This window comes from Heteronotia binoei, chromosome 1, assembly GCF_032191835.1.
Source record: "Heteronotia binoei isolate CCM8104 ecotype False Entrance Well chromosome 1, APGP_CSIRO_Hbin_v1, whole genome shotgun sequence".
In the NCBI taxonomy this organism is placed as follows: Eukaryota; Metazoa; Chordata; class Lepidosauria; order Squamata; family Gekkonidae; genus Heteronotia; species Heteronotia binoei.
In genome coordinates this window covers 179,256,671-179,281,755 of record NC_083223.1, presented here as the reverse complement: position 1 = coordinate 179,281,755, position 25,085 = coordinate 179,256,671, and the positions used below count along the sequence as shown (strand labels likewise).

The following is a 25,085-nucleotide window of genomic DNA, read 5'->3' as shown; positions in this document are numbered from 1 at the left end:
TTCATCCAGGACCTCCTCTGCCAACCCCTCGGTAAACTGGTCCATCTGGGCAGCCTCATTCCACGCCAAGTCTTGGGCCAGGAGCTTGAATTCAGTGGCATACTGAGCCACCGAGGATTTGCCTTGTTTCAGTGCCCTGATCTTCCGGTTGGCTGTGGCTGCTTGGACTGGGCTAGAGAAAGCAGCAGACAGGTGGGCCTCAAACCCTTGGTAATTAGTTAGTAGGGGAGAGGATGCGACCAGCAAGGGTGTGGCCCATTTGGCCGCCTGCCCCTTTAACAGACTGATGATGAAACACACCTTTGTCTTGTCATTGAGGAAGTCCCGTGCTCTTAGTTCAAAGTACAGCCGACACTGTGCTAGGAAGGCAGGAAATTCTTCCACGGCACCCCCAAATCTGTCAGGTGGGGAAACTGGGCACTTGGCTGGAGCACTGGCCGCAGGTTGTTGCTGCAAGTGCACTACTGCCTGTGTTAGCTGCTGTACCTGGGCTTGGAGCGCAGCCAGTAGTTCTGTGGTTTCACTTGCTTCAGCATCCATCCTGTGGAGTGGGTGTTTGTCGGGTGGAAGCAATCTGTCACGGCTGGGGCCGGGTCAGGCAAAGTCCAGAGGCAGTCCGAGGTCTGTAGCCAGTAAGCAGGAGGGTCTGAGGCGCCAAATCCAAATCAGTGTACAAGTATCGCAGGTCCGAGGTCCAGAAGCCGAGGTCAGGGAGTCCAGAAGTCAAAAGCCAAAGTCAGGGAGTCAGGAACCAAAGTCAAGCCGGAGTGGATGCTAGGATGTCAGGGAGATGACTAGTTGCTTCCACAAAGCCTCCTCCCAAAGCCCACAGCTATATAGCCCTCTGCTGGCTGTTGCCCGTTTGGGCTAATTGCTGGCTCAGGGAGGCAGCCAGGATCCTGTCATAACTCAAGCATCCTTGCTCTTAGGAGGGCCAGAATCCTCTCAGAACTCAGGGCTCAGGGAGCGTCTTGCTTGTGAGCGTGCCGCCCTCCTCCGATCCCTGAGGTCCTGCCGGAGGCGGTCACGCACACGAGCCACCCGAGAGGGCGAGGCAGGGGGGCTGGGGTCTTCTCCAGCAGGAGGCAGGGGCCCTGGTGCAGGTGGCAGGGGCACAGTTTCCTCGTCAGACTCAACTTCCTCTGCAGGGTCCCCAGCACCCATGACAAACCCTGTGAGGTAGGTTAGGCTGAAAGTATGTGGGTGCTCCAAAATCACTTAGCTTCCATAATAAGAACCTGGGCCTGGCAGACCCTGCTCTAAAGTGCTAACTGCCACGTCGCACTGTCTGTCATAGAGGTACTGGTGCTGAACAGGAGCAAGCAGCCAGGCTTAGTTAAGTCATGCTAGTCAGTTGGCATTAATTCACCCAGAGGGTGCTGCCAGGTCTAGGGTAGGAAACCTCCAGACAGAGCCCAAAGATCTTCTGATGGAACTCCAGACAACAGATCTCTCTCCCCATGAAGAAAATAACAGCTTTAGAGGGTGGGCTCTATGGCATAATATTCAGCTGGGACCTCTCCCCTCCCCAAAGTCTGGCTTCTATAGACTCCACCACAAAATCTCCAGGAATTTCCCAATCTGGAGCTAGCAACCCTAGTCAGGACCAGCCTAATGAGTTCTCCTTCAAAAGCCAAAATAGGCCTGGAAAGGGCCTCCCCCCCCCCACGGCTGCCTTTTACTGACAAAACCAAGCTTGGTTGGCTACCAATATGCACTGAGGGGAAAGTGAAGGCAGCTTCCCTGGTGGTCCCGTTTTAAAAAACAGGACTTCATATTCTCTCTCTTTCTGCCTCTCTCTCTTTCCATCTCTCTCTCTCTGTACCTAGAATAAAATGTTGTTCTGCAGCTAAGGGATGCCATTTTTTGGTCTATCCATCTCTGGCTGTTTCGTTCCTCAGAGGAAGAGGGGGAGGAGCCTTCAGCCAAATGAGGGAAAGCTTTATGTGGCTGTTTCCCTCCTTCTCCCACCCTCAACCAATTGAGGGAAGGCTTTCTTTATCTCCTCTGTGAAACAGTGCCAATCAAAGAAAGGCTTTCTGTGGCAGTTTCCCTCCTCCTTCCTTCAGCCAATCGAGAGAAGGCTTTCTCTCCTCTGCAAAGCAGTGCCTCCATCTTCAGCCAATGGAATGCAAGAGACCTTAAGTGGCAGTTGATGGGCCAATGGTTTATGGAGTGCGCAGCCAATGAGAGAGCTGGATTTGGCCACAACCACGGGGGTTTTATTATATAAAGGCTAAATTGCCACACACACACACACACACACACACAGTGTACAGTTTGTAGACAGATCTTGACCTGGTACCTAGTCAGCATAGTTTGTAATGCTTTCTGCATTCAGTAGCAAATAGTCCACTCCCCTACATTTTTAATAAAAAGAAACTACAGTGAGACTGCAGGAAATACTTAGTGTGCAAAGTGTGGTCCAGCTCACCTTAATCTTCTTCGCTTCTCAAAATTTGCCAACTTTAGAACAAAATCTTATTTGTAATTTGGCAGGGTTGCTGAAAGGGGGAGGGCTAAATTCCAGGAAACCAAGTCACTGTGTGGGTCTGGGAAGCCATTCAAAGTGCCACACAAATGGCTGTCAATCCAGCAGCTCTTTAACTGATCAAAATGGAAGAAAAGAGAAAATGCGGTCTTGGATCAGTGACTATTTCTCATCCTACTCTACATGCCAGGGTTACTGTATGTGTAACGAATCTGAATTTATTGGCATAAGGGTGAGATATAAATATAAAGGATGGAATGGAAAAATATGGTCCTTACAGAGAGAACTAGGGATGGGCATGAACCTCTAACACACTCCTCTATTGGACAAGCCAGTTCAGGATTTGTCTGGTTCTGGATTTTGGCCCCATCCCGAGTGAGCTCTGAAGGCATTTAAATGCCCTTAGAATGTACCTCCAGGTTGGGCTGGCCCAACTGAGCTCCCAGAGCAAGCTCTTAAGGCTTTTATAGACCTTATATGCCCTTATATAGGCAGGCTGCACCTGGAGTTGAGCTCTGAAGGCTTCTAAAAGCCACTCAACTTGCCTGAGCTCCAAGAGTGAGCTCCAGAGGCCTTTAAGGTCCTTCAGAGCTCACTCCCAGAGCTCAGTTGGGGTAGCCCAACCCGGAGGTGGATTCCAAAGGCATTTGAATGCCTTCAGAGCCACTTGCATTAACCCTTTTTGAACTTCATGAAACCCCAGTGAAGTTCAAGGAGGATTTGTGGGAGGCATGTTCTCGCAAAACCCTGGGTTGGGAAGCACAAATTGGCCTGGTTTGTGCTCGAACCATAGTTCATGGTTCAGTTCATGCCCATACCTAGAGAGAACCAGTTATGCTACAAGCAAGTCATGTGCTTTGTTTTGGTTAGGTCTGTGTGGCTTGAGCATCCTGGTCACATGATTAAAGATTATTACTAACCATTGTATCTTTTAGGTTAGCTAGCACCAAAGCCACCATAGTATCCTGTGTGTTAAGTAATGACTTAGTAATATGCACTAATCAGAGCCTGTATGGTCCTGTTGGGATGCTTATTAGAGTTAGAAGCGTTGGATCCAAGCCCACTCCACCAGAGGCTGCCTGTATCAATTCAGAAAGACAAAATGAGCTAGTGGCTACTGCTTAAAATTTGTCTTGTGTGGTAGCTCTCTAAGCATTCTGTAACACATTCACAAGAATTGTATACTAACTGCATGCAAATTGTGTAGATTTTTTATATGGCTGGCTTGCATAAACTGAGAGCCTCCACACAAAACCATTTAAAATACTTCTCTGTTGTCCAGTATTCATCTGATTTATGAAATGATCTCCCAGCCCCAGTTGCTGATTTTCACAGCTGAACACATCTAGCAGCATCATATACTAGTGCTTCTTGGACTATTTCTCTGGAGAATGTTGGTAATGTTCTCAAGGCAAAACATTGCATTTTTAGTGTGATTTTAAAACCACATGTGCAAAAATAGCAAATCAGGGTGAAAGATTATAATTCAACTCTGTTTAATATGCAAATTTTCTATGTTCAGGTATTTTTTTAAAATGAGGGTATCAGAATCTGATCAACTGTAACTTAGCAGCACATTCCCTGAAGGATGCTACCGTATAGTTTTTTTGGATATGTATCTGAACTGTCAGCCTCAGTCCCATATCTGTGAAATGCGCACACAAACATTCGTAGTTGGGGACTCCTTCACTCTCTATCAACAAGTGCAAGAGTGTACTTATGGGAAACTAACATTGTGCATTAAAAGGGCTGTTATAAGTAATAACAGTTAACTACTGTTGCAAGGATGTGCTTGCAAGCATGCTCATGCTTTGGTAGTAAGAAACAGTCATATGTGAGGCTTAATGGAAATATTTGTATTTTTAGCCCTAAATGTAGATTATAACTGTACATAGAAAATACTTTTAAAAACATTTTATGGATTTGTAAATAGAAAAGGTCAGGCCTTTTAAAAAACACTTATAGGGCCAATATATCCTCATATGCAGGGCATTTTTTTCTGGGGGAATACGATGGAATGGAGTTCCAAAATCTCTTAATGGAGACAAAATTATCCAAAAATGTTTAAAAGTTCATGAGGGGCACCCATGTGTTTCTTCATTTTGGTGAAGAGAGAGAGCCACTTTGGTGTAGTGGTTAAGTGTGCGGACTCTTATCTGGGAGAACCGGGTTTGATTCCCCACTCCTCCACTTGCACCTGCTGGCATGGCCTTGGGTCAGCCATAGCTCTGGCAGAGATTGTCCTTGAAAGGGCAGCTGCTGTGAGAGTCCTCTCAGCCTCACCCATCTCACAGGGTGTCTGTTGTGGGGGAAGAAGGTAAAGGAGATTGTGAGCCGCTCTGAGACTCTTCGGAGTGGAGGGCGGGATATAAATCCAATATCATCTTCTTCTTCTTCTTCTTCTTCTTCTTCTTCTTCTTCTTCTTCTTCTTCTTCTTCTTCTTCTTCTTCTTCTTCTTCTTCTTCTTCTTCTTCTTCTTCTTTTTCCTCTTGAGAGTTCCAGCACCTCTTTTTCCAGAAAAAAAGCCCTGCTCATATGTCATATCCACTGCTATTTTGTTTCCACTGAGATAAACATGGCCTTGGGTCTTTGTCATGAATAGTGTAAGATCACACAGGGAATTGTTCTTCATATAGCAACTATCTCATTTTTAAAATATTAAGGTAGAAAACAGAATGGCTGAAAGTACTGGATAGGATATAGTTGCTCAATTATGTTCTTGTTCTTAATTTCTAGTGATCTGATTCCTCATTCAGGGAATGTAATATTCTTTGGAGATACCTTCTAGGATTTCTTGTGTAAACTAAAGTGTTCTCTGTGGCAACTATGTGATAGTCATCCCAGATATATGATCAACATCCCAGTTTCCTTAAAGGTGCTTTTGCTCTTTTGCATCTGAGGAAGGGAGGTTAGACTGTCCCATAAGAACCCTTCCTCCAAAGAGTCAATAGCTTATACTGTTCTGTTTAGTCACGGCATGCATTTGTGATTTTCTGAGTCTCTCGCAGTAGTTGTACACACTCCATAGATTCTTCATGAAATGTGGCACAAGCTGCTTTCAGGTGTTCATGCACCTGCAGTTCTGTGGAGCATGACTTGGTTGTGATGACAAAAAAAACCTTTTCCATGTTTTTGATATGTCAGCTGAATATAAATTAAAACTATCCTCCAAGATTGCTGGGAGAGGAGTCTAATGAGTTTTCTTTCTGAAAACAGATAATGAGCCCTAGAGGTTTGCATCTACTCTCTCCCAACATTGTACATTTCCTGCCCACCTAATGCACGTCCCGTTATGTTAAAAAGATAGCTCTGTCTTGACAGGCAGTTCTTTCTTTCCCATTCTCTGTGCCTTTAGTAATTGGTATATCCCTCAGAATGGCCCACCTTAAAGCTAACTTTCCCATAAGCTGGTCCTGCAAATGTTATTAACCTAACTTTTGGGCATTGATTAGACAAGAGACCCAAATTAAAATCCCATACCCAAAATGATCCCTTTGAAAAGGACTGCCATTCATGATAATTCACAGTGGTTGGTCACTCTGTAGAAAAACCAAAGCAGGGATCCAGTGGTATTAGAGACTTACAGAATTTATTCCAGAATAATATTTCATGAGTCAGAGCTCACTGTTTTACTTTTTAATACACTCTCCCCCCACCACCAGAAAATGGGGGTGGGTGGGGAGAACACTACAGATATCACTTGCCTGGGTTAAAAAGTCTCCATTGGGGCTCTAACCCAGTTATGTGTGTAGTTATTTTCAGTTGATATGTTTCCAGTGCTCCTACTGCATGTACCAGCAGAGTACTATACAATTTTATCTTGATACACATGAATGATCACCATTTTACCTGAGTAAGACAATGTGTCTATACTGCAAATTTCATAGACATAATGAGAAACTCTGGTTTGTGCATACCACAGCTGAAGTATAAATGCATTTTCCAGTTCAGACAAAGTGATGATTATGTGCAGGACTTTTTTGTAGAAAAAGCCCAGCAGGAACTCATTTGCATATTAGGCCACACTTCCTGACATCACCATGGTTTCACACAGGCTTTTAAAAGCCCAACAGGAACTCATTTACATATTAGGCCATACACCCTGACACCAAGCCAGCCGGACCTGCGTTCCTGTGCGTTCCTGCTCAAGAAAGCCCTGATTATGTGTATCAAGATGATCGTGTCAATCATGTTCTCCTGATAAGTTGGTAGGAACAGCAGAAGTTCAACAATTAAGGATCAAACTAGCTGATAAATCTGCTTACAAACAGACAAGATGTCAGGGAACTAACATTTGCAGGAGCACCAGGGCCAGATTTGGCTCAGGAGCCAAAGAAATATCTGGGGATGTTGAGGGTGGACCAGGAGACATTGGGATGGAGCCAGGAGTAAGGTTGTGACAAGTATGATTGAACTCCAAAGGGCCATCATTTATTTATTTAATTCCATTTTTATCCTGCCCTCCCCGCCTAGGCGGGCTCAGGGCAGCTTACATCACATTTAAAGGGGCTGCACATCTTTTAAATTCCTTCCCTCCGTTGGAAATAATGAAGGATAGGGCACCTTTTTTTGGGGGGGGGGTCATAGAATTGGAACTTTTGAAACTTGGAGGGAGTTTTGAGGAGTGGCACTGGATGCTATGCTGCAAATTTTGGGCCTCTACCTCAGAAAACAGCCCCCAGAGCCCCAGATGCCCATTGATCAATTCGGTCCCCATAGGGAATAATGGAGCGCCCAGCAGATATTTCCCTCCCTCCACCCTGCTTTCTGATGACCCTGAAGTGGTGGGAGGGCCTCCAAATTGGGGGATCCCCTGCCCCCAATTAAGGATTGGCAATCCTAGCAAAATCAATCCCAATGATTCCAGTACTTTTCATCCAGCACTGCAGCATAACGCAGTTTGCCCCTGCTTTTGCGCTTGTTAAAGGTACAAGGGTAAACTTAAATAGATCACTAACTGATCTACTTACTTTGTTGTGATACAAAGTTTTTGTGAACTACGGTCCACTTCATCAGATGTAAGAAGTATGTCTTGCAGTGGTGCACATATGTATATGAATAAAAGGATTAAATTACAAAATTAGACACAAGGTTTGGATCAGGATTTGGATCTGTAGGCCTTTGATGGCTCTTGGCAGCCCTGTTCCCTAGATTTGCCATTGGCAAATGAGGAAAATGGTGTTTGTTGTTGTTGCTTTCATCTTTCTCTTATTTTTTGAAATGGAAGGAGGTGAAGGCAAAGAGATGAGACTGAGAGTTCCGCTGTGTTTATGCTCTGGCCCTGCTGGCAGCTTAACTGCACTCAGTGATGAATGAGCTCATTGCTGGGCCCCGCACAGGCTCCTCCACTGAGGATTCAGAATATCTAATAAGGCAGCCTGCCTTTTCTACAGCCTTGGTGGCTACATTTTTTTATTAACTGTACCAGAGTAATATTGGACCACAATGCTGGCTAGTGTGTTCAGGAAGAGAAAAGATGTTTGAATCAAGGCAGAGCAACACAAAACACATAAAGAGGGGTTAGGAAAGGAGATGGTGTCATTGGGCTGTATGAAGAAAACCTTCCAAATAGAACGAAGTTCGAGTCCAGTGGAATCTTTAAGACCAACAAAGTTTTATTCAAGGTATAAGCTTTTGTGTGGATGCACACTTCTTCAGATACAGTGAAATGGAAATTACCAGCCCATACATGTAGGTAGAAGGTAAGCAATGAATTAGCATGCAAAATAATGAAGATGTTTAACAGGACCAAGGATCTAGGACCAAACAGAAATAACAAGTTTAGTTTATATGGCTATCATTTGTTTGCGTTTAATTCTGGGGAAAACATACTAAAGGAAATATGTTAAAATATAAACTAAGCTTGGTATTCCTGTTTGATCCTTGAATCTGTTAAACATCTTCATTATTTTGATTGCTAATTTACTGCTCACCCTCTTCCTATATGTATGGACTGGCAGTTTCCATTTCATTGTCTCTGAAGAAGTGTGTGTGCACAGGGAAGTTTATACCTTGAATAACAAAGTGTTTCAAGTTACAGTTAATTGGGGTTTACTAGCCTTGTTTTTTGCTAGTTTGATTTAAATAGCTTTCTTCCATTTTCTATCCTGTATTAACAATACTCGGATTGACATACCAGTAATATAGTAGAGCTATAAAGTATATTTTGTGTCATGTTGGAAAGTGCACTAAGCACTGGATAATATCTAAAAACCAGGTACCTTCCAAGGATAGATGCATGGATACAGATGAGCCATATGAGCAGTTCATACATACAATTTGCTACTTCATGGTATTGCAAACTGCATCTTTCAAAAAGCAAGGCTGCAGGATTACTAGAAATCAGTGGTCTCCTCTATATGAGTCATTCATACAGTCCATTTGCAAGCATGACTAGCCAAGGGAAGCCACCAATGTTATAGGAATTATTCCAGAATGCATGTTAAGAGAGTTGGCTCTGAGGTGGCTGAATATAGTAGCCTTGGAATAGCTTTCCCTAACCTTGGAATAAGTGTCCCCTATCAGTATTCTTCAGGTCAGCATTGCAAATGACCTTATTTCCTTGGCAGCAGACTTCACCTTGATTTTGCCATCAGACCTCACATTGTTTCCAAGCAACTGGTACTGTGTTGCACGCCAATGTATATAAGGGGGGTTTACACTGGGAGTGGGATATGTTCTTGCTTAGTGGAGGTCATGAGAGAGCTTCAGAGAAATAGGATGTCAAAACTGTGTGTGTGTGTGGGGGGGGGGGTATAACTTGAATCATTATCCACTGTTTGTATGTGCAGATGGGACATGGCTGATTAAAAATGGATTCTGGCAAGATTCCAGAAACAAGATTATTATCTTTAAGTCAATCCTATTGAAACTGTCTCTGTCCTAGACCTCAGTCATACACTCCAAGTAGTCCCCTGGGCCCTGCTATAAAGAGCAGAGGAAATAGGTGAGGAGAAAGCCATTGTTTCTGTGTTCTACTTTAAGGTGCATGATGGAATAACTTCCAACTCAGCCTGCAGTTTAACCAGCTTGTTTCAGTGAAAAGAGAAAGGGAAAGTTCACCAGCTGACAACTGTACAGCTGGATTTCAGGACTAGCAGAATACAAAAATGGCTTTTTGTATCACTTGATCCAGTTGTCACATTCTGGCAGGAATCTAACACAAACTCTTCCACAAATTCCTGTTGGTGGGAGAGAAGAGCATGCTTCCCCCATGGAAGAGGAGCACATTCACCCATGGCTTCCCAGCAGAAATCTCCCTCCTCTCTTCAGTGATTAAAGGAGATTGGCGAAGGGAAGAGGCTCAGGTAGGGTTGCCAAGTCCAATTCAAGAAATATCTGGGGACTTTGGGGGTGGAGCCAGGAGCAAGGGTGTGACAAGCATAAATGAACTCCAAAGGGAGTTTTGGCCATCACATTTCAAGGGACCGCACATCTTTTAAATGCCTTCCTTCCATAGGAAATAATGGATAGGGGCACCTTCTTTGGGGGCTCATAGAATTGGACCCCCTGGTCCAATCTTTTTGAAACTTAGGGAGTATTTTGGGGAGAGCCACTGGATACTATATTGAAAATTTGGTGCCTCTACCTCAAAAAACAGGGCCCCCAGAGCCCCAGATACCCGTGGATAAATTCTCCATTATTTTCTATGGGAATAAGTCTCCATAGGGAATCATGAGTACCCAGAAGACATTTTCCTCCCCTCCCCCCGCTTTCTGATGACCCTGAAGCGGGGGGGGGGAGGGCCTCCAAACTGGGGGATTCTCTGCCCCCACCTGGGGATTGGCAACCCTAGGCTCAGGCATACATAGGGTTGCCAAGTCCAATTCAAGAAATATCTGGGGACTTTGGGGGTGGAGCCAGGAGACGTGGGGGTGGAGCCAGGTTGTGACAAGCACAACTGAACTCCTAAGGTAGTTCAGGTCCTCACATTTAAGGGAACCACATACCTTTTAAACACCTTCCCTCCATTGGAAATAATGTAGGGGCACCCTCTTTTGGGGTTCACAGCATTAGACCCCCCTAGTCCAATCCTTTTAAAACTTGGAGGCTGTTTTAGCGAGAGGCACTGGATGCTATGCTGAAAATTTGGTGATTCTACCTCAAAAACACAGCTTCCCCAGAGACTAGGGTTGCCAAGTCCAATTCAAGAAATATCTGGGGACTTTGGGGGGTGGAGCCAGGAGACATTAGGGGTGGAGCCAAGATCAAGGGAGTTCTAGCCATCACATTTAAAGGGACGGCACACCTTTCAATTCCTTCCTTCGATAGGAAATAATGAAGTATAGGGGCACCTTCTTTTGGGGCTCATAGAATTGGACCCCCTGATCCAATCTTTTTGAAACTTGGGGGGTATTTTGGGAAGAGGCACTAGATGCTATACTGAAAATTTGGTGCCTCTACCCCAAAAAACAGCCCCCCCAGAGCCCCAGATACCTGTGGATCAATTCTCCATGATTTTATAAGGGAATAAATCTCCATAGGGAATAACAGAGTTCCCAGCAGACATTTCCCTCCCCTCCCCCCGCTTTCTGACGACCCTGAAGCGGGGGGAGGGTCTCCAAACCGGGGGATCCCCTGCCCCCACCTGGGGATTGGCAACCCTAGGCATACACAAGCAAGAGAGGCTCCCTTCTGCCCTGACCATGTGCTCCTGCTCGTCTCCCTCACTACAAGGGTGGGATGAATGCATGTCCCTTCTCTCTGTCACATCATCTTAGGTATTTATGATAGCATGAAGACTTCTCTCAGTGCATTTCAAAATGTCTCAGTAGAATCAGATGGGAGGGATATAGAAACATCAATGGTAAGAAAGAAAGAGAAAAGAACAAATTGGAGGGAGGGCGTGGGGGGGGGGGGGGAGAGTAAGCAACAGGATTTGGGCCAGGAACTCTTCTGCAGGAAACTGTAGCCTGTCAAATATGGGCTGATAGAAACACAACAAAATCAGAAGGGTTTTGAACAACAGTATAACCGAATGCATTGTTTTGTCTCTACCTTAGTCTTTAACCCTAAGTACATATTCACACATTAGTTTTTGGTTACAAGCACACCTATATATGTATAGCGTAACAGACAGTTACTTGGCAAATGTTTTGTATACCTACCCTTATCAAAGAGCCAGGATTATCTGGAGCACTTGGTTGAATAAGCACTGTCTTCCCGTGGGAAATCTGGCTTTCTTCCTGTGTAATGTGTGAAATAACCTTACTGCAACAAGTGTGAAATTCTTACATTCTATCCACTGGAAGTGTGACACAGATCATTTTTTAAATTGGTGCTTTTAGCATTTTAAATATGAAGGCTGCCAATGTCGGTTTTGTTTTTGTTTTTTTGCTAACTTCTGAATATTCTCAGAATTTAAAATCCTGCTTTGGATTTTAAGGTTTTGCACTGTGTTGTACATGACTATGCCTAACATTATCAGAAGAGGAGAGAGAAGTCACTAGAATGAGAGCTTGTAAGAGTTCCTCGGTCTGAAGATTTCAGAACTATATACTTTGTTTGACCAAACCCTGACCTTTGTCTCTGCAGCTGAATCACAGGCCCTTGCCTCCCAAATATATTCCTGTGAAGAAGATGGAGAAGGGCATGCTGCTAGAGCACATCCTGATTGACCTGAAGGTGCCTCATAGTTATGAGGTTCGCTTGACACCTTTGACCCGCTTTGGGGCTGGAGACATGGCTACCCGTATCATTCGCTACACAGAACGTAAGTGTCTCCTTCTCTGCATTACTCAGAAAATGATCAGGGCTCTTTATGTTGTCCACAAGGCATGAATAAATTCACCTGATAGGGAGGAAATCTTGGTTCTGTTCAAAATAATTCTGAAAGATATTTCAGAATAACTCAGAATGGTTTGTGGGGTTTTATTACACTTGTACCGAAGCATACATGTACTGCCCAGGCCATTTCTCATCCAGATAGAGCACAGAGTCAGATCTATATAGCAACAGTAGAAGAACTACAACACATGTCTTATTTACTCCTGACCACTAAACACTTTGGTCTTTAGATTCAGGTGGCCACATACAGCTCTCAACTCAAACCAGTTCAGTGCACCACCAGAGACTTACAACCTCTACTGGATAATGACATTTCTCTTTCACAAGTAGGGAGGGCAAACCTCTTTTTGCGCACTGACAGCCTCCCAGTCTTAAACAACTCCTCACCCACAATAATACAACATCTAATTTGAGCATGGACACTGGTACCAGAGCTTGCAATAAACCCAGATGCCAACTTTGCTGTCACATAAAACCAGATAACACAATCACTGGACCTAACAACATCAACTATAACATCTCTGGGACATTCCTTATCTTCTAACATTGTATATGCTATTAAATGCCAACAATGTCCTTCAGTTCTCTACATGGGGCTAATAGCTCAAACCCTATGCCAAAGGATAAATGGACACAAATCTGACATCAAGAATAACAAAACTGAGAAACCTGTAGGAGAATATTTCAACCTCCCAGGGCACTCCATGGGAAACCTCAAAGTCGTTGTTTTATTGTAGAGGAATTTCAGAAATAGACTGGAACAAGTGATTGCTGCATTACATGTTATTACAATGCTCAGGACAGTGGAACTCCCAGGACTTAACAAAGATATCAGCTTTTTATCTCACTATATATATACTAAGTCACTCAGTCCTCACTTACACCGAGAATTAAACTTTCTTGGTCTTAAAGGTGTCACTGGACTTAAACTTAGTTCACACATCTGTTTGTTAACTCTTTTATTATCTCTATGTTGATTTGTTGCTATTCACAGGTCTTACCAATTGCTTTAATTCAATCATAGCTGTACTTATACATCTTGACTCTAATTAGCCCTTTCTATCAACTAACCCCCCACCTGTAGGTATTGGTTGAGGAAGTCTTGTTTCAATATATCTGAAGAAGTGTGCATCATGCAAAAGTTTATCCCCAGAATTAAACTTTCTTGATTTTAAAGGTGTCACTGCAATCAAACTTTGTTAGCTCACTTTGGTCTTTGTAGCCACAAATCTTTTGTTAGTAGAAGGAACAATACATAGACAGGATTGCATATATCAATGAACTTATGCCACTGTATTTTAACTTAGGTTCAAAAGATTGCAGATTTTGAAAATTTCCAAAGAGTGATTTGCATGGTCACATGCGCTTCTTTGTATGCGTTTGGATCTTAAGCCCTCATTCTACATGCACTTCTCTTTGGCCATCGCAGAAGTGGTCCTCCACTGTTGACTGCATTCCTGTAGTGCTAGGTAATTTGGGGCTCCATAAAAAAACATTGGTCATGTGTAAGCAAAAGTGCCTAGCTTAAGGGTAGCCTCTGCTGTGGTTGAACCAGAGTTGCCAGCCTCCAAGTCCTGGTGTGGGATCCCCTGGTTTTGGGGGCTTTCCTCCGCTATGAACCAGCTGACCAGTGGGAAAAAACCCATCACTAAATATGTGATGAGGTTACCCTGAAGTGACATAATTGCATCAGGGACATCATGTGGGGGACATTCTGGGTTTTGGGGCAAACTCTATGGTTTTAAGCCAGCTTTACCATAGAGTTTGCCCCAAAACTAGAGCATCCCCCGTGCAACACCCCTGCCCACCCTGGAATACCCCCCAAATCCCTCCATTGGATCCATGAGGGGACCTGGCAACCCTAAGTTAAACAAAAGCACATGTGGAACAAATTCATAGGACCCATGCCATGGTCTAATTTTTATGGTAAACTGAAATCTTGACTCCACATCCTTCAACTCATACTTTAAATCCCAAGGAGCATCTAACCATGTTCAATTAACACACGAGTTTTCACTTTCTGAAAATGAAATCTGAAACAAACTATATTTTGCATTTCTGTTACTGTGCACAATTTTGGTGGGATCACACAACACCTAAAATTCCCCAAGAAGTAAAATCTTCTCTTTGGCATTGGTTTCTCCCCCAGAGGAACCAAATACTCAGTCCTCTCCTGAAATCCCATTTCACATGAAATACAGTTTTATAAAATGTTATCCACCTCCCATGGTTTTCCCATCCCAACCATTGGTGTGTGTTCTCTCAATTCCCATTAGGTTTCAGGAATGTATGAGGTAAGTTTATCAAAGCTAACTGTTTTTTCTCAGAACTTTGTGTGGCCAAAAGATTGTTTCTGTGTGCTACACTTAAGAAACTATATGCTGAATCTCAAATTCTGACCCAAGGTGTTAAGGTATCAAGCTATGACTTTAATCAAATATATTAGTAAAATTCTAGAAATTTGTTTTGTCATTGAGTGTGCTCATATAGATTTAATAATCTTCTAAAACCTCTGTTTTTAATTCCTTTCTTAGCACTCAGCTCCCCCAACCCAATAGGTAAGTAATGAGACTCAGTTCTTTGCTTTTAAAATGTATCTAAAATCATCCTATAGTCACAAGTCATGTAAACAAAGATATTTTAAAAACCCAAAAGGGCTTATATTGTACAGCTAAAATAAATATAAACACATCCAGCATACATAACTTCAGCCATTAAATTTTAGAAAATTTAGCCTTGAATTTTCTACAGAAGATGTTTAGGAACTTTAGCAGAATTTTAGAAGATGATTTTTTAAATGGACAGAAGCCCTGAGATTGCTTCTGGACATATCTGACACATAGAGTGAACAAATGCAAGAAATCTGCTGGTTTTTGAAATCACAGTGGTACGTAGGAGACAATCTTTATTGTATGTAATGTGTAAGTTGTATAGAGCTCACAGGTCAAATTTAGTGCCTTTAACTGTGCCCCAGAGACTGTAGTGCCAAGGAACACTGCTGTAGTGTCTTCAGTGACCCATCTGATTACTTTGTTAATCTAATGATAGGATGGCATGCAATCAAGCTTGTCTTACTTTGATCCAAGGCTCTAATACAGAACTCAGATATTAATTCTGTTTGCTGGATATCTTGGCTTTCTTACAGAATTTAACGCAAGGCTCACTGGGCTATGACTAAAGCACAAAATCTGTTTCAAAAAAACCAGCCTTGGAAACCATATTTCCCATATATCTAAGCATTAGCTTGGCTTTTTGTTTGTTTGTCTGCTTGCAGTCGGAAGCTGGCTGAGGATGAGCCTCCTGACCACATGCAGGTTGACCTTCTTTCACCTATTAAATCACTCATTGCCAGCCTACACATATCTGGAACCAGGGAGAACAAGGCCTTCAGGTCAATAGTCACAATTTCCAGCAAGTCCCCTCTCTTGTTATGAATCAAAGCTGCCAACTTCAGCATACTTATTTACAAAGCCCCAAAGATGATGGTGGGACTTACTTTTGATAGGATTGGGTTGTAAAGTGCAGAGACATAAGGCTCAATGCTATAACAGCTATGCTAGCCTAAATGCTTTCTCCCTGAATGGCCAGGGACTTACAAATCTTTGGGACCACCTCTCCTGGTATACCCCTAAGAGAACCTCGCACTCTGGTGATCAATATCTCCTTGTGGTTCCCAACCTGAGAGATATCCAGTTGTCCTCAATCAGGTCCAGGGCCTTCTCCTCCCTGGCCCCAACCTAGTGGAATTCTCTGAGAAATTTCACCCAGGCCTTGAAGGAGTTGTTTGTTTGCAGGGTCTGTAAGGCAGAGATGTTTTGCCAGGCATTTTGTTGAGGGCAGCAATGGTTGAACTTGGCACCCCCACTCCCCCCACCCCTGCAAGATAGCAGCACCACTAGGACTTGATAGTGCCACACTAGTGAGAGAGGCATTACTGGGATTTTTGATGGCATCTGCCTTTTAAGGGAATCTGATGTTTTATTCTTTTATGTTGGTTTTAATCTGTCTTTTTGTATATCTGATATAAATCAACCTGAGCAAATTGTTTTATCATAAATGATGATTGTTTGTGACTCTGCCTATTCTGGGAAATGGATGCCAAGATCAAACTCCATCTAAAATCCAGTTTGTATTACACAAGATGTTTAGGAACTTGAGCAGAAGGTTGGACTAGATGACCCTGGAGGTACCTTCCAGCTCTCTGATTCTAAGATGACCTTCAAAACCATCCTTTCATATAAGCAAATGCTTCTCTCTGGAAGGATAGCTAGCACTTGGTACCTAGAACTCCAGATAGTTTTGCTAAAAACAGTGCCCCCTTCAACCATGAGGAGTGGCCTGACTGAAATTTCTGCATAAATCTTCACTGCAGAATGTTAGGTTATGATATTATGTTATTTATTTAGGATATCTCAACTTCTAAAACAAGCCATTAAAAACAAGTGATTGGATATAAGCAGCATAAAAACTATCCATAAAACAGAAGCAGGCCATTAAAAAGCTGATAAGATAAAATCTATAAGCAAAACTCTGAGTAAAAAGATGTGGTTTTGCCTGATAACTAAAGAAAAGTGGGCACCAGGCCTCAAGGGGCAGGGCATTCCAAAGATGAGGTGCCACCACAGAAAATGCCTTCTCTAGTACCACCCACCCCACTTTTGAAGGTAGCATCATAAAAAATCAGGACTTGAGAAGCAGATCTTAAACAGCAGGCTGGATAGTATGAGCTATTAGATATAGATGTCTCAGTGCAGTCTTCCATATGTGCTGAAATATCCTTTCATTAAATGCTGATGCTGAGTTCTTCTCTTAGGTTAAAGCTCTCCAAAGTTTAAAACTTAATTACAAATATAAGAATTGCTTTGCTGTACCAGACCAAAATTTGCCTATTTTAGCATGTTGTATTCAGCAGTGTTGGCCTCGGCACCTAACAAGTCAACAATAGGAGGGTTAGCTATTCAGTGGTTTATCTTGTTTTTTGCATCTAAACTTGAAGGCTCAGAGCTAGACTAGACATGACAGCATCCTTGTGGTCACCATGAGGATGCCACCACCATTTTAAAGACATTTCAAAATTCCACAAGGGGGGCTTACAGTGCAATGTTCTTGTCTGCCCCCCAGGTGTCTTTTCAAATGCTAAAACAGCCATGGAAGGGAATGCAGCCATTTCTGCACTTGATAAGGCACAGGGGAGGGAATTCAAGAGCACCTCTGTGCTGCAGGATCAGATCGGTGCCTCCCAGCATTTTAAAATGACTTTAAAATGGTGGTGGCATCCTCATGGTGACCACAAGGATGCTGTCATGTCTAGTCTGGCCATCAGTTTTTAACTGTTGTGTATAACAGAATCTTCTCCATTGAAACCTGTTATGGAGTTCAAAAAATATGACCGTAGTGCTTGATGTTAGAGATAACTCTGTTCCAAAAATTCTCATTTACTTTTCTTGAGCTGCAAACTCTCATTATCTTCAAAATGCCAGATCCCAGAGGTTTCAGATGAAGAGGATGAGGATTATTTCGGACAGTTTCAAGAAACTGTGATTAGCACAGCTTAAGAATCCTGCTCTATAGACAAAAGATAATGGCTCTTTATTTAGAAAAGTGGGAACTGGGGATGGATAAAGAATGGGGATATGGTTCCAAGCACGGGGTTCCAAGACGCTACTAATAGCTTGTGTACAGCTGGTCACTCACTTGTTGCTGGCAAAAATGTATTCTAATTGCCATCTTTCACAAAAAGCAGTGCTGCGGTTGGTAAAAGAGTGGCCCTTCCAGCTTTAGTTTATTACCTCTATCTGAGTATAGACAAAGGTATCTTTTAGTATAGATATCTTTGCTTCTCCTATTGGATTTATTTGCAGCCTTTGATATAATGGACAATGCCATTTTGTTGAGGTACTTGGAGACAGAAGTAGGTAGCAGGAGATGTATATTTAACTGACTTGAATCATTCCTCATGGATCCAACTCAAAGGGTTGCCACTAGATACCACGTCATCAGCGTGAGACTATTCCATGTGGTTCCACAGGGCACAATCCTACCCATGCTTTTCAATCTCTATGTAAAGCCCTTAGGACAAATCATTTATAGGTTTAGGATTGATTGTCATAAATATGCTGATGATACCCATATCCATGCTGATCAATATATCCTTATCCAAATCTCCCAGTGATGCAGTACCCATAGCTTGATGGATCCAATAGGTTTTCAGATGGCATTTTCCTGTTAATATGGTCAGTGTTCCCACCAGTGCCCTGGTTGCCCCCTGGAATGGGAAAACAGCCTGGGAAATTGTCATGATCACACCTGAGAGGCTGTGAATGATGAAAAGACAAGAGAGATGGTTAGAGCCACAGTGAAGAAAGACTTGAGAGGAAGCTGACAAGGCATAGGCTGGATGTAATTTGAAAGTCTGCTCCATGGTGATGAGGGCAGCAAAGAAGCAATACTTATCTGCCGCCATTGCATCCACACAGTATACACCTGCAGAACTCTTCTGGGTGGTCATTGGATTCTAGCCAGTGGGAGGATGTAGACTGCTGCTATGATAATTTTGCTAAGCACTTTGTGGATAATATCTCTCACATCTGTTTCACAACAGGATCAGATGATTCCAAAGTGCTAATTTATTCAGTGGGGTAGAATACCTTTCAGTTTATGCAGTCTGAGGATGTAGACAGGATTTTGGAAGGCCTGAGACCTACTACCTGTTTGTATAACTCTTTCCCCCTCCTGGCTACTAAATTCAGGGGTGGGGGAGACCTGGTAGATTGGATCTGGGAGACAGTAAATGCCTTCCTGAGAGACTGGGTGGTCACTCCTGCCTTGAAGCAGGCAGTGGTGCATCCACTGGTAAAGAAACATACTCAGGAGCCAGGAAAGGTGAACAACTACTGTCCTATCTCAAATGTACTATTCTTGAGCAAGGTAATTGAACAAATGGTAGCTGGCCAACTTCCAAGATTCCTGAATGAAGTGGATTGTTTACATCCATTCCAATCCAGTTTCAGACCTGGTTATAGAACTTAAATGCCCTTGGCCGGCCTGCTGGCTGACATGTGCTGAGAGATGGACAAGGGGAGAGCAGCCCTGTTAATTCTCCTGGACCTCTTTTGGTACCATAAATCATGATATCTTTCTGGATTGCCTTTTGGGACTGGTACTGGGAGGCACTACTCAGCAGTGGTTTCAGAGTGTGGTGCTGTGGGACTGCTGCTCTCCCCCTTTGTTCTACAGAGCTCCCCAAGTTTCCATCTTGTCCCCCTTGCTTTTCAACATCTATGTAAAGCTGCTGGGAGAGGTCATTCTGGGAGCTGGACTGAGCTACAACCAACATGGCGATTACACTAAGTTCTATCTCATGTTGTCAGTGGATCCCAGGAAGACTGTGGAAGCCATCCACAGGTGCATGGAGGCTGTTTTGGAACAGATGAGGGCTAACAACTTGAAACTCAACCAGTATTACCTCTTAATCAGTATTACCTCTTTCATGGGGAAGGTCTGACCTGGGAAATGGATTATCTCCTGTTCTGGATGAGGTTGCAATTCCTTCAAAGGAACAAGTTTGTGATCTGGGGGTGCTTCTGGACCCAGGCTTCCTGTTAGATAAAGCAGCTGTGGCCAGGGGTGCTTTTCAGCAGCTTCAGCTGATGAGACAGCTGCATCCCATACTGGACAGTAAAGATCTTGTCACTGTGGTGTGTGCCCTAGTAACATCTAGATTAGATTTCTGCAGTGTGCTCTATGTGGGGCTGCCCTTGAAGACTGTCTGGAAGCTGCAGCTGGTACAGAATGCCACAGCCAGAGCATTGACTGGAATGGGTTATAGGGACCAGGGCTTTTTTTCTGGAAAAAGAAGTGCCAGAACTCTCAAAAGGGAAATGAAGGAGGAACACATGAGTGCCCCTCATGAACTTTTAAAATTTTTTTTGAGAATTTTGTTTTCACAGAGAGGTTCTATAACTATGTTCCACCATGTTCCCCCAGGAAAAAAAGCCCTGATAGGGAGGACCATATAATTCCAGTTTTTTCTCACCTACACTGGCTTCCAATTTGCTTCTGGACTCAAATTCAAGATCCTGGTATTGAATAATAATAATATAATAATAATAATAATAAATTTTATTTATATCCCGCCCTCCCCGCCTCGGCAGGCTCAGGGCGGCTAACAACATTTCTTAATAACATACAGTAATAATAAAACCTTTAAATTTAACAATATAAAACATTATTTAACAACATTAAAAACCAGTCAATACAATTAGATAGTTTGGTCTGACAGTGCTGGTGATGTTTGACGCTAGTTCTGCCAGTTTATACACAGCGGTCTAGGTCTTTAAACCGCATTGGCGGATCCTTATTTAACAGCCTTCTTTAGCAGTCTGAATAAGCAAGTTTAAAAAGGGTGGTCTTGCAGGCCCTGCGGAACTGGTCAAGGTTCCGCAGGGCCCGCACCTCCTCAGGGAGTTGATTCCATAGGGCAGGGGCCGCGGTTGAAAAGGCCCGTGCTCTGATATTTTGATGTTTAATCTCTTTCGGCCCAGGGATAGCCATTAGATTTTTCCCGGCTGACCTCAGTGCTCTCTGGGTTCGTATGGGGAAAGACGGTCCCTCAGGTAGGCGGGTCCTCGGCCATATAAGGCTTTAAAGATAATGACCAACACTTTGTACTGGACCTGGTATATAATCGGCAGCCAGTGCAGTCCACGTAGCCCCGGCCATATATGTTCCCATTTCGGGAGTCCCAACAACAGCCTGGCCGCCGCGTTCTGCACTAGCTGCAGCTTCCGGGTCCGGCACAAAGGTAGCCCCAAGTAGAGGGCATTACAGTAGTCCAATCTTGAGGTGACCGTTGCATGGATCACTGTTGCGAGGTCCCGGCGCTCAAGGAAAGGGGCCAACTGCCTTGCCCTTTAAAGCCCTGTATGATCTGGGACCAACATATCATAAGGACTGCCTTCTCCCATACAAACCTACCCCACTCACTCCAGTCATTCTTGGAGTCCCTGCTTTGGTTGCCCCTGCCATCTGAGGCTAGATGGGTGGCAACCTGAGAAAACGCCCTCTCCATCGTGGCAACCAAACTTTGGAACTCCCTCTCCTGGGAGATTTGTCTGTCTCCCTTCATCAGTGTTTTTCACCAGAAGGTGAAGATTTTTGTTTGTTTGTTTGTTTGTTTCATCCTGCACACCCCCAGTAATGGTTATTGGCCCTCCTGGTGTTGTTTATGTGTTTTAATTTAATTTTATCTTTTAAACTATATTTTAATTGTTTTAAATGTTTAAATGTTTTCATGTTAGCCACCTTGCATTTTAAATAAATAAACAGAGGTTCTAAATCACTGCCTGTCTGCTGTGCTCAACTGACTAAGAGTGAATAAATTTAAACTAAACCCTGAAAACATAGAAGTAATGCTTGCTGGTTGGGAAGGCTTTAAGGACATAATGCTTCCTAGTTTTGATAGAGTTTGGCTAACCCTTGCTGGCTTAGCCTTGGGGTTAACCTTGATCCAACATCACTGCCAGAACAGCAAGTTAATGTAGCTTCAAAAAATGCTTTATCTGAACTCAGACTAGCCTGCGAAAACTCAGAAGGAAGCAAGAGAGAGGGAGAAGGAAGCAGACAACAGCCAGTTGCTCAGGAGCCTGATAGGAGCCCTCTAGGGGCCTGATTCAGTCCCTGGGCCTCATGTTTGACACCCTTGCTCTAGAGAGGCTACATGTTCGGGCTGCTTAACCCTTTTTTGTAGGCTGTCCATTTCAACACTCAAAATCATGCCACCAGACACTGCTTTTTCCACTGTGGAGAAGAGTTATGGATACCTGCTCCTACCTGCAATTGCAGCACCGGATATCCAGGCCTAGGGGATACAATACTCAAGCAGACTGTGAATGCGACTATATATCAGTCTCTTTGGCTGTCCTGGTAGTAGGAAAGAGCTGCATTGAAGCTGTTTTAAAAGCAAAATGTACTGTCACTGATGTTACAGCTGAGCTGTGTCATTCAGCCAGAATGAATGACACTCGGCAGTATGAAACCCTCTGCATTTATCTCTCCCTCTTATCTTGTATTCCACAACTGCTCTTGGAGGGGAGTAGAGGAGGCTGAGTTATAAGGGTGGAGGAGCCATCACACATGATTGCCCAAGTAAACCCCACCCATTAGTGTCTCACACTCTGGAATGAAAGGCAAAGATTGGGTGATTAATGCCAGTGGCAGCCTGATATAGGGGCTCCTAGTGTTGATTAATTTACAGGCTCAGAGAATCACTTAATACAATTATTTCTCCATCCATTTTCTCTTTGGTTGTTACAATGTTAATGCTATCAGGATGTGTATGAATGTGGGATGGGTACAGAATTAGGGACTGCACCTGTGCCAGTGAAATTGCTGGGGCAGGAGTTCTTACTTTCCAGGCACTTTGAGATTATACAGCAACACTCCTGTTTATAATACAATTTTGCCAAATCAGATCACTCCAATTCTTGTTTGACTGTGGTTATGAAATAGGAGTCAATTGCACTTTTAAGGCCAACTTAGTTTTATTCAGAACGTAAGCTTTCGTGTGCTCGCTAAGCACACTTCATCAGGCAAGGAATCCGGTACAGTGAGCAAAGCCACACATAGCTGGTAGTCAGTGGCTCAGAATGCAAACTGGTACAAATTTAAGATCCAATGACAGTATAGTCAAATTATCTGGTAGGGAGTGGTTTAGAATGCAAAATGGTACAATTTAAGATTCAATGACAGAATAGTAAAATTAACAAATTGAGCAAACCTTTGATCTGAGTAGCATGAGCATGCGAAAGCAACAAAACAGTAGTATGTCAAAATGTGAGAATGTTTGTTAATGACTATATTGTATTAAGCCTGGGTCAAAAGGATGGTATTTATATCTCAGAAGATTTCCCATCCAACTAATTTACCTTTTAACATGTAACATACATATAGTTTGCCATTAGGAGAAAAATACATAAAATATAGTAGGAGATGGGTTCAGTATATGTAATGGAATAAACAACCAATAGTTTGAGTATGCCAATACTCAAACAGGGATATTGGTTGTTTATCCCATTACATATCTTGAACCCATCTCCCACTATATTTTAATGCATTTTTCTCCTTCCTTTTGACCCAGGCTTTTGACCTAGGCTTAATACAATATAGCAGGGGTGGCCAAGGGTAGCTCTCCAGATGTTTTTTGCCTACAACTCCCATCAACCCCACCCATTGGCCATGCTGGCTGGATCTGATGGGAGTTGTAGGCAAAAAACATCTGGAGAGCTACCCTTGGCCACCCCTGCAATATAATCATTAACAGACATTCTCACATTTTGACATATTACTGTTTTATTGCTTTTGCATGCTCATGCTATTCAGTTTGTTAATTTTACTATTCTGTCATTGAATCTTAAATTGTACCATTTTGCATTCTAAACCACTCCCTACCAGATAATTTTGCTATATTGTCATTGGATCTTAAATTTGTACCAGTTTGCATTCTGAGGCACTGACTACCAGCTATGTGTGGCTTTGCTCACTGTACTGAATTCCTCGCCTGATGAAGTGTGCTTAATCTGAATAAAACTAAATTGGTCTTTTGTCATAAACTTTATAACCACATCTCTTGGTAGATTATTCTTTTTGGCATAGAATGAGTTAACTCTGTACACATAGTCATACATGTTCCTAGTACCTTCTAGATCTTCCGCCAGGAATTCTGCAATAATTTTTATTACATGTTCCTTCAAGTCAGTTTGTTCATCTTCAGGTACTCCTCTCAGACGTATCTGAGTTCCCAGCAATTTGCAGTCATGTATTACCACTTTTTCTTGTATTTTTTTCAAGGTGGAGTCATGTGCTTTCACTCTCCCCTCCACTTCTTGCACTTTCTTAGATGTTACCACAGTTTCATTTCTGAGATCCTCTATATCTTTTTTCAAATCTTCAATGTCCTTTCTAATTTCCTTTTTGGAGGCAGTTATTAGCTCTTTCACCCCTTTCATCATCCTTGCTTCCATTGTATCCAATTGCTCCTGATCTTCTCCAGTGAAGCAGCCCTTGTACGTATTGGCTTATGGTCTGACATGTAAAAATGCTGAAAAAGTTGACCTCACCAAATTAAAATCCAACTATCAGGTTTAAAAGAATGAATTTTGCTTTTTTCAATAAGCCCAAAATCGCCGTCCCTGGAGCCTCCTAAGCTCAGATATAAATTTTTACAGTTTATAATTTTTCAAAAATGGCAGTCACGACTTTTAAGTCCCCTTTTTAAACTTTTTCCCACTTTTTTCTGGAGGCTTCCAAAATAGTTTTTAACAATAATGTCCAATAGTATTTACCTTACAATGTTCAAATTCTCCGGCTCCACTAATTTTCAATGTCTCAAATCCTTTTAAATAACTTTTAAATGTTGACCTTCTTATAATGGCCGCTGATATTTTTCTATGATTTCTCAGTCCTAGAGTAGGCTGGCTTACTCACAATTTTCCCTTCTTCACTGATTACTTCCTGCTTTACTTGCCACCAAATCCCATTCTCTCTGGTAGAGAAATCTTGCAATGTTTGTGACATACTTCCTGCTTTACTTGCCACCAAATCCTGTTCTCGCTGGTAGAGATCTCGCGATGTTTGTGACATACTTTTTGTGTCATCTGTTAGATCTGCAGCTCTGTGACGATGGGGCTTTTCAACCAAAACCGCAGGTATTCCAAACAATAATTTTCTTTTCTCTTTTTAACACTGTCTTTTAGTATTTTACAGTCCCAATTTCGCCCCTTCTCCCCTTCTTTATCAATAGCTCCCCTT

The 25,085-nt window shown here is 42.9% G+C and overlaps 1 protein-coding gene across 4 annotated transcripts in view; it reads left to right on the top strand.

The window, feature by feature from the left end:
* The window catches only part of MDGA1 (MAM domain containing glycosylphosphatidylinositol anchor 1), a 456,809-nt gene that overhangs the window by 320,155 nt on the left and 111,569 nt on the right, over nt 1-25,085 (top strand). For all 4 annotated transcript variants that reach the window (XR_009555734.1, XM_060244909.1, XM_060244890.1 and 1 more), the window contains exons 11-12: nt 12,027-12,204; nt 14,813-14,836. Coding sequence is in view for 3 of the 4 variants with exons in the window: in XM_060244909.1 (XP_060100892.1) it covers nt 12,027-12,204; nt 14,813-14,836 (202 nt within the window). In the remaining variant the exon portion in view is untranslated. The remainder of the gene's footprint in view (nt 1-12,026; nt 12,205-14,812; nt 14,837-25,085) is intronic.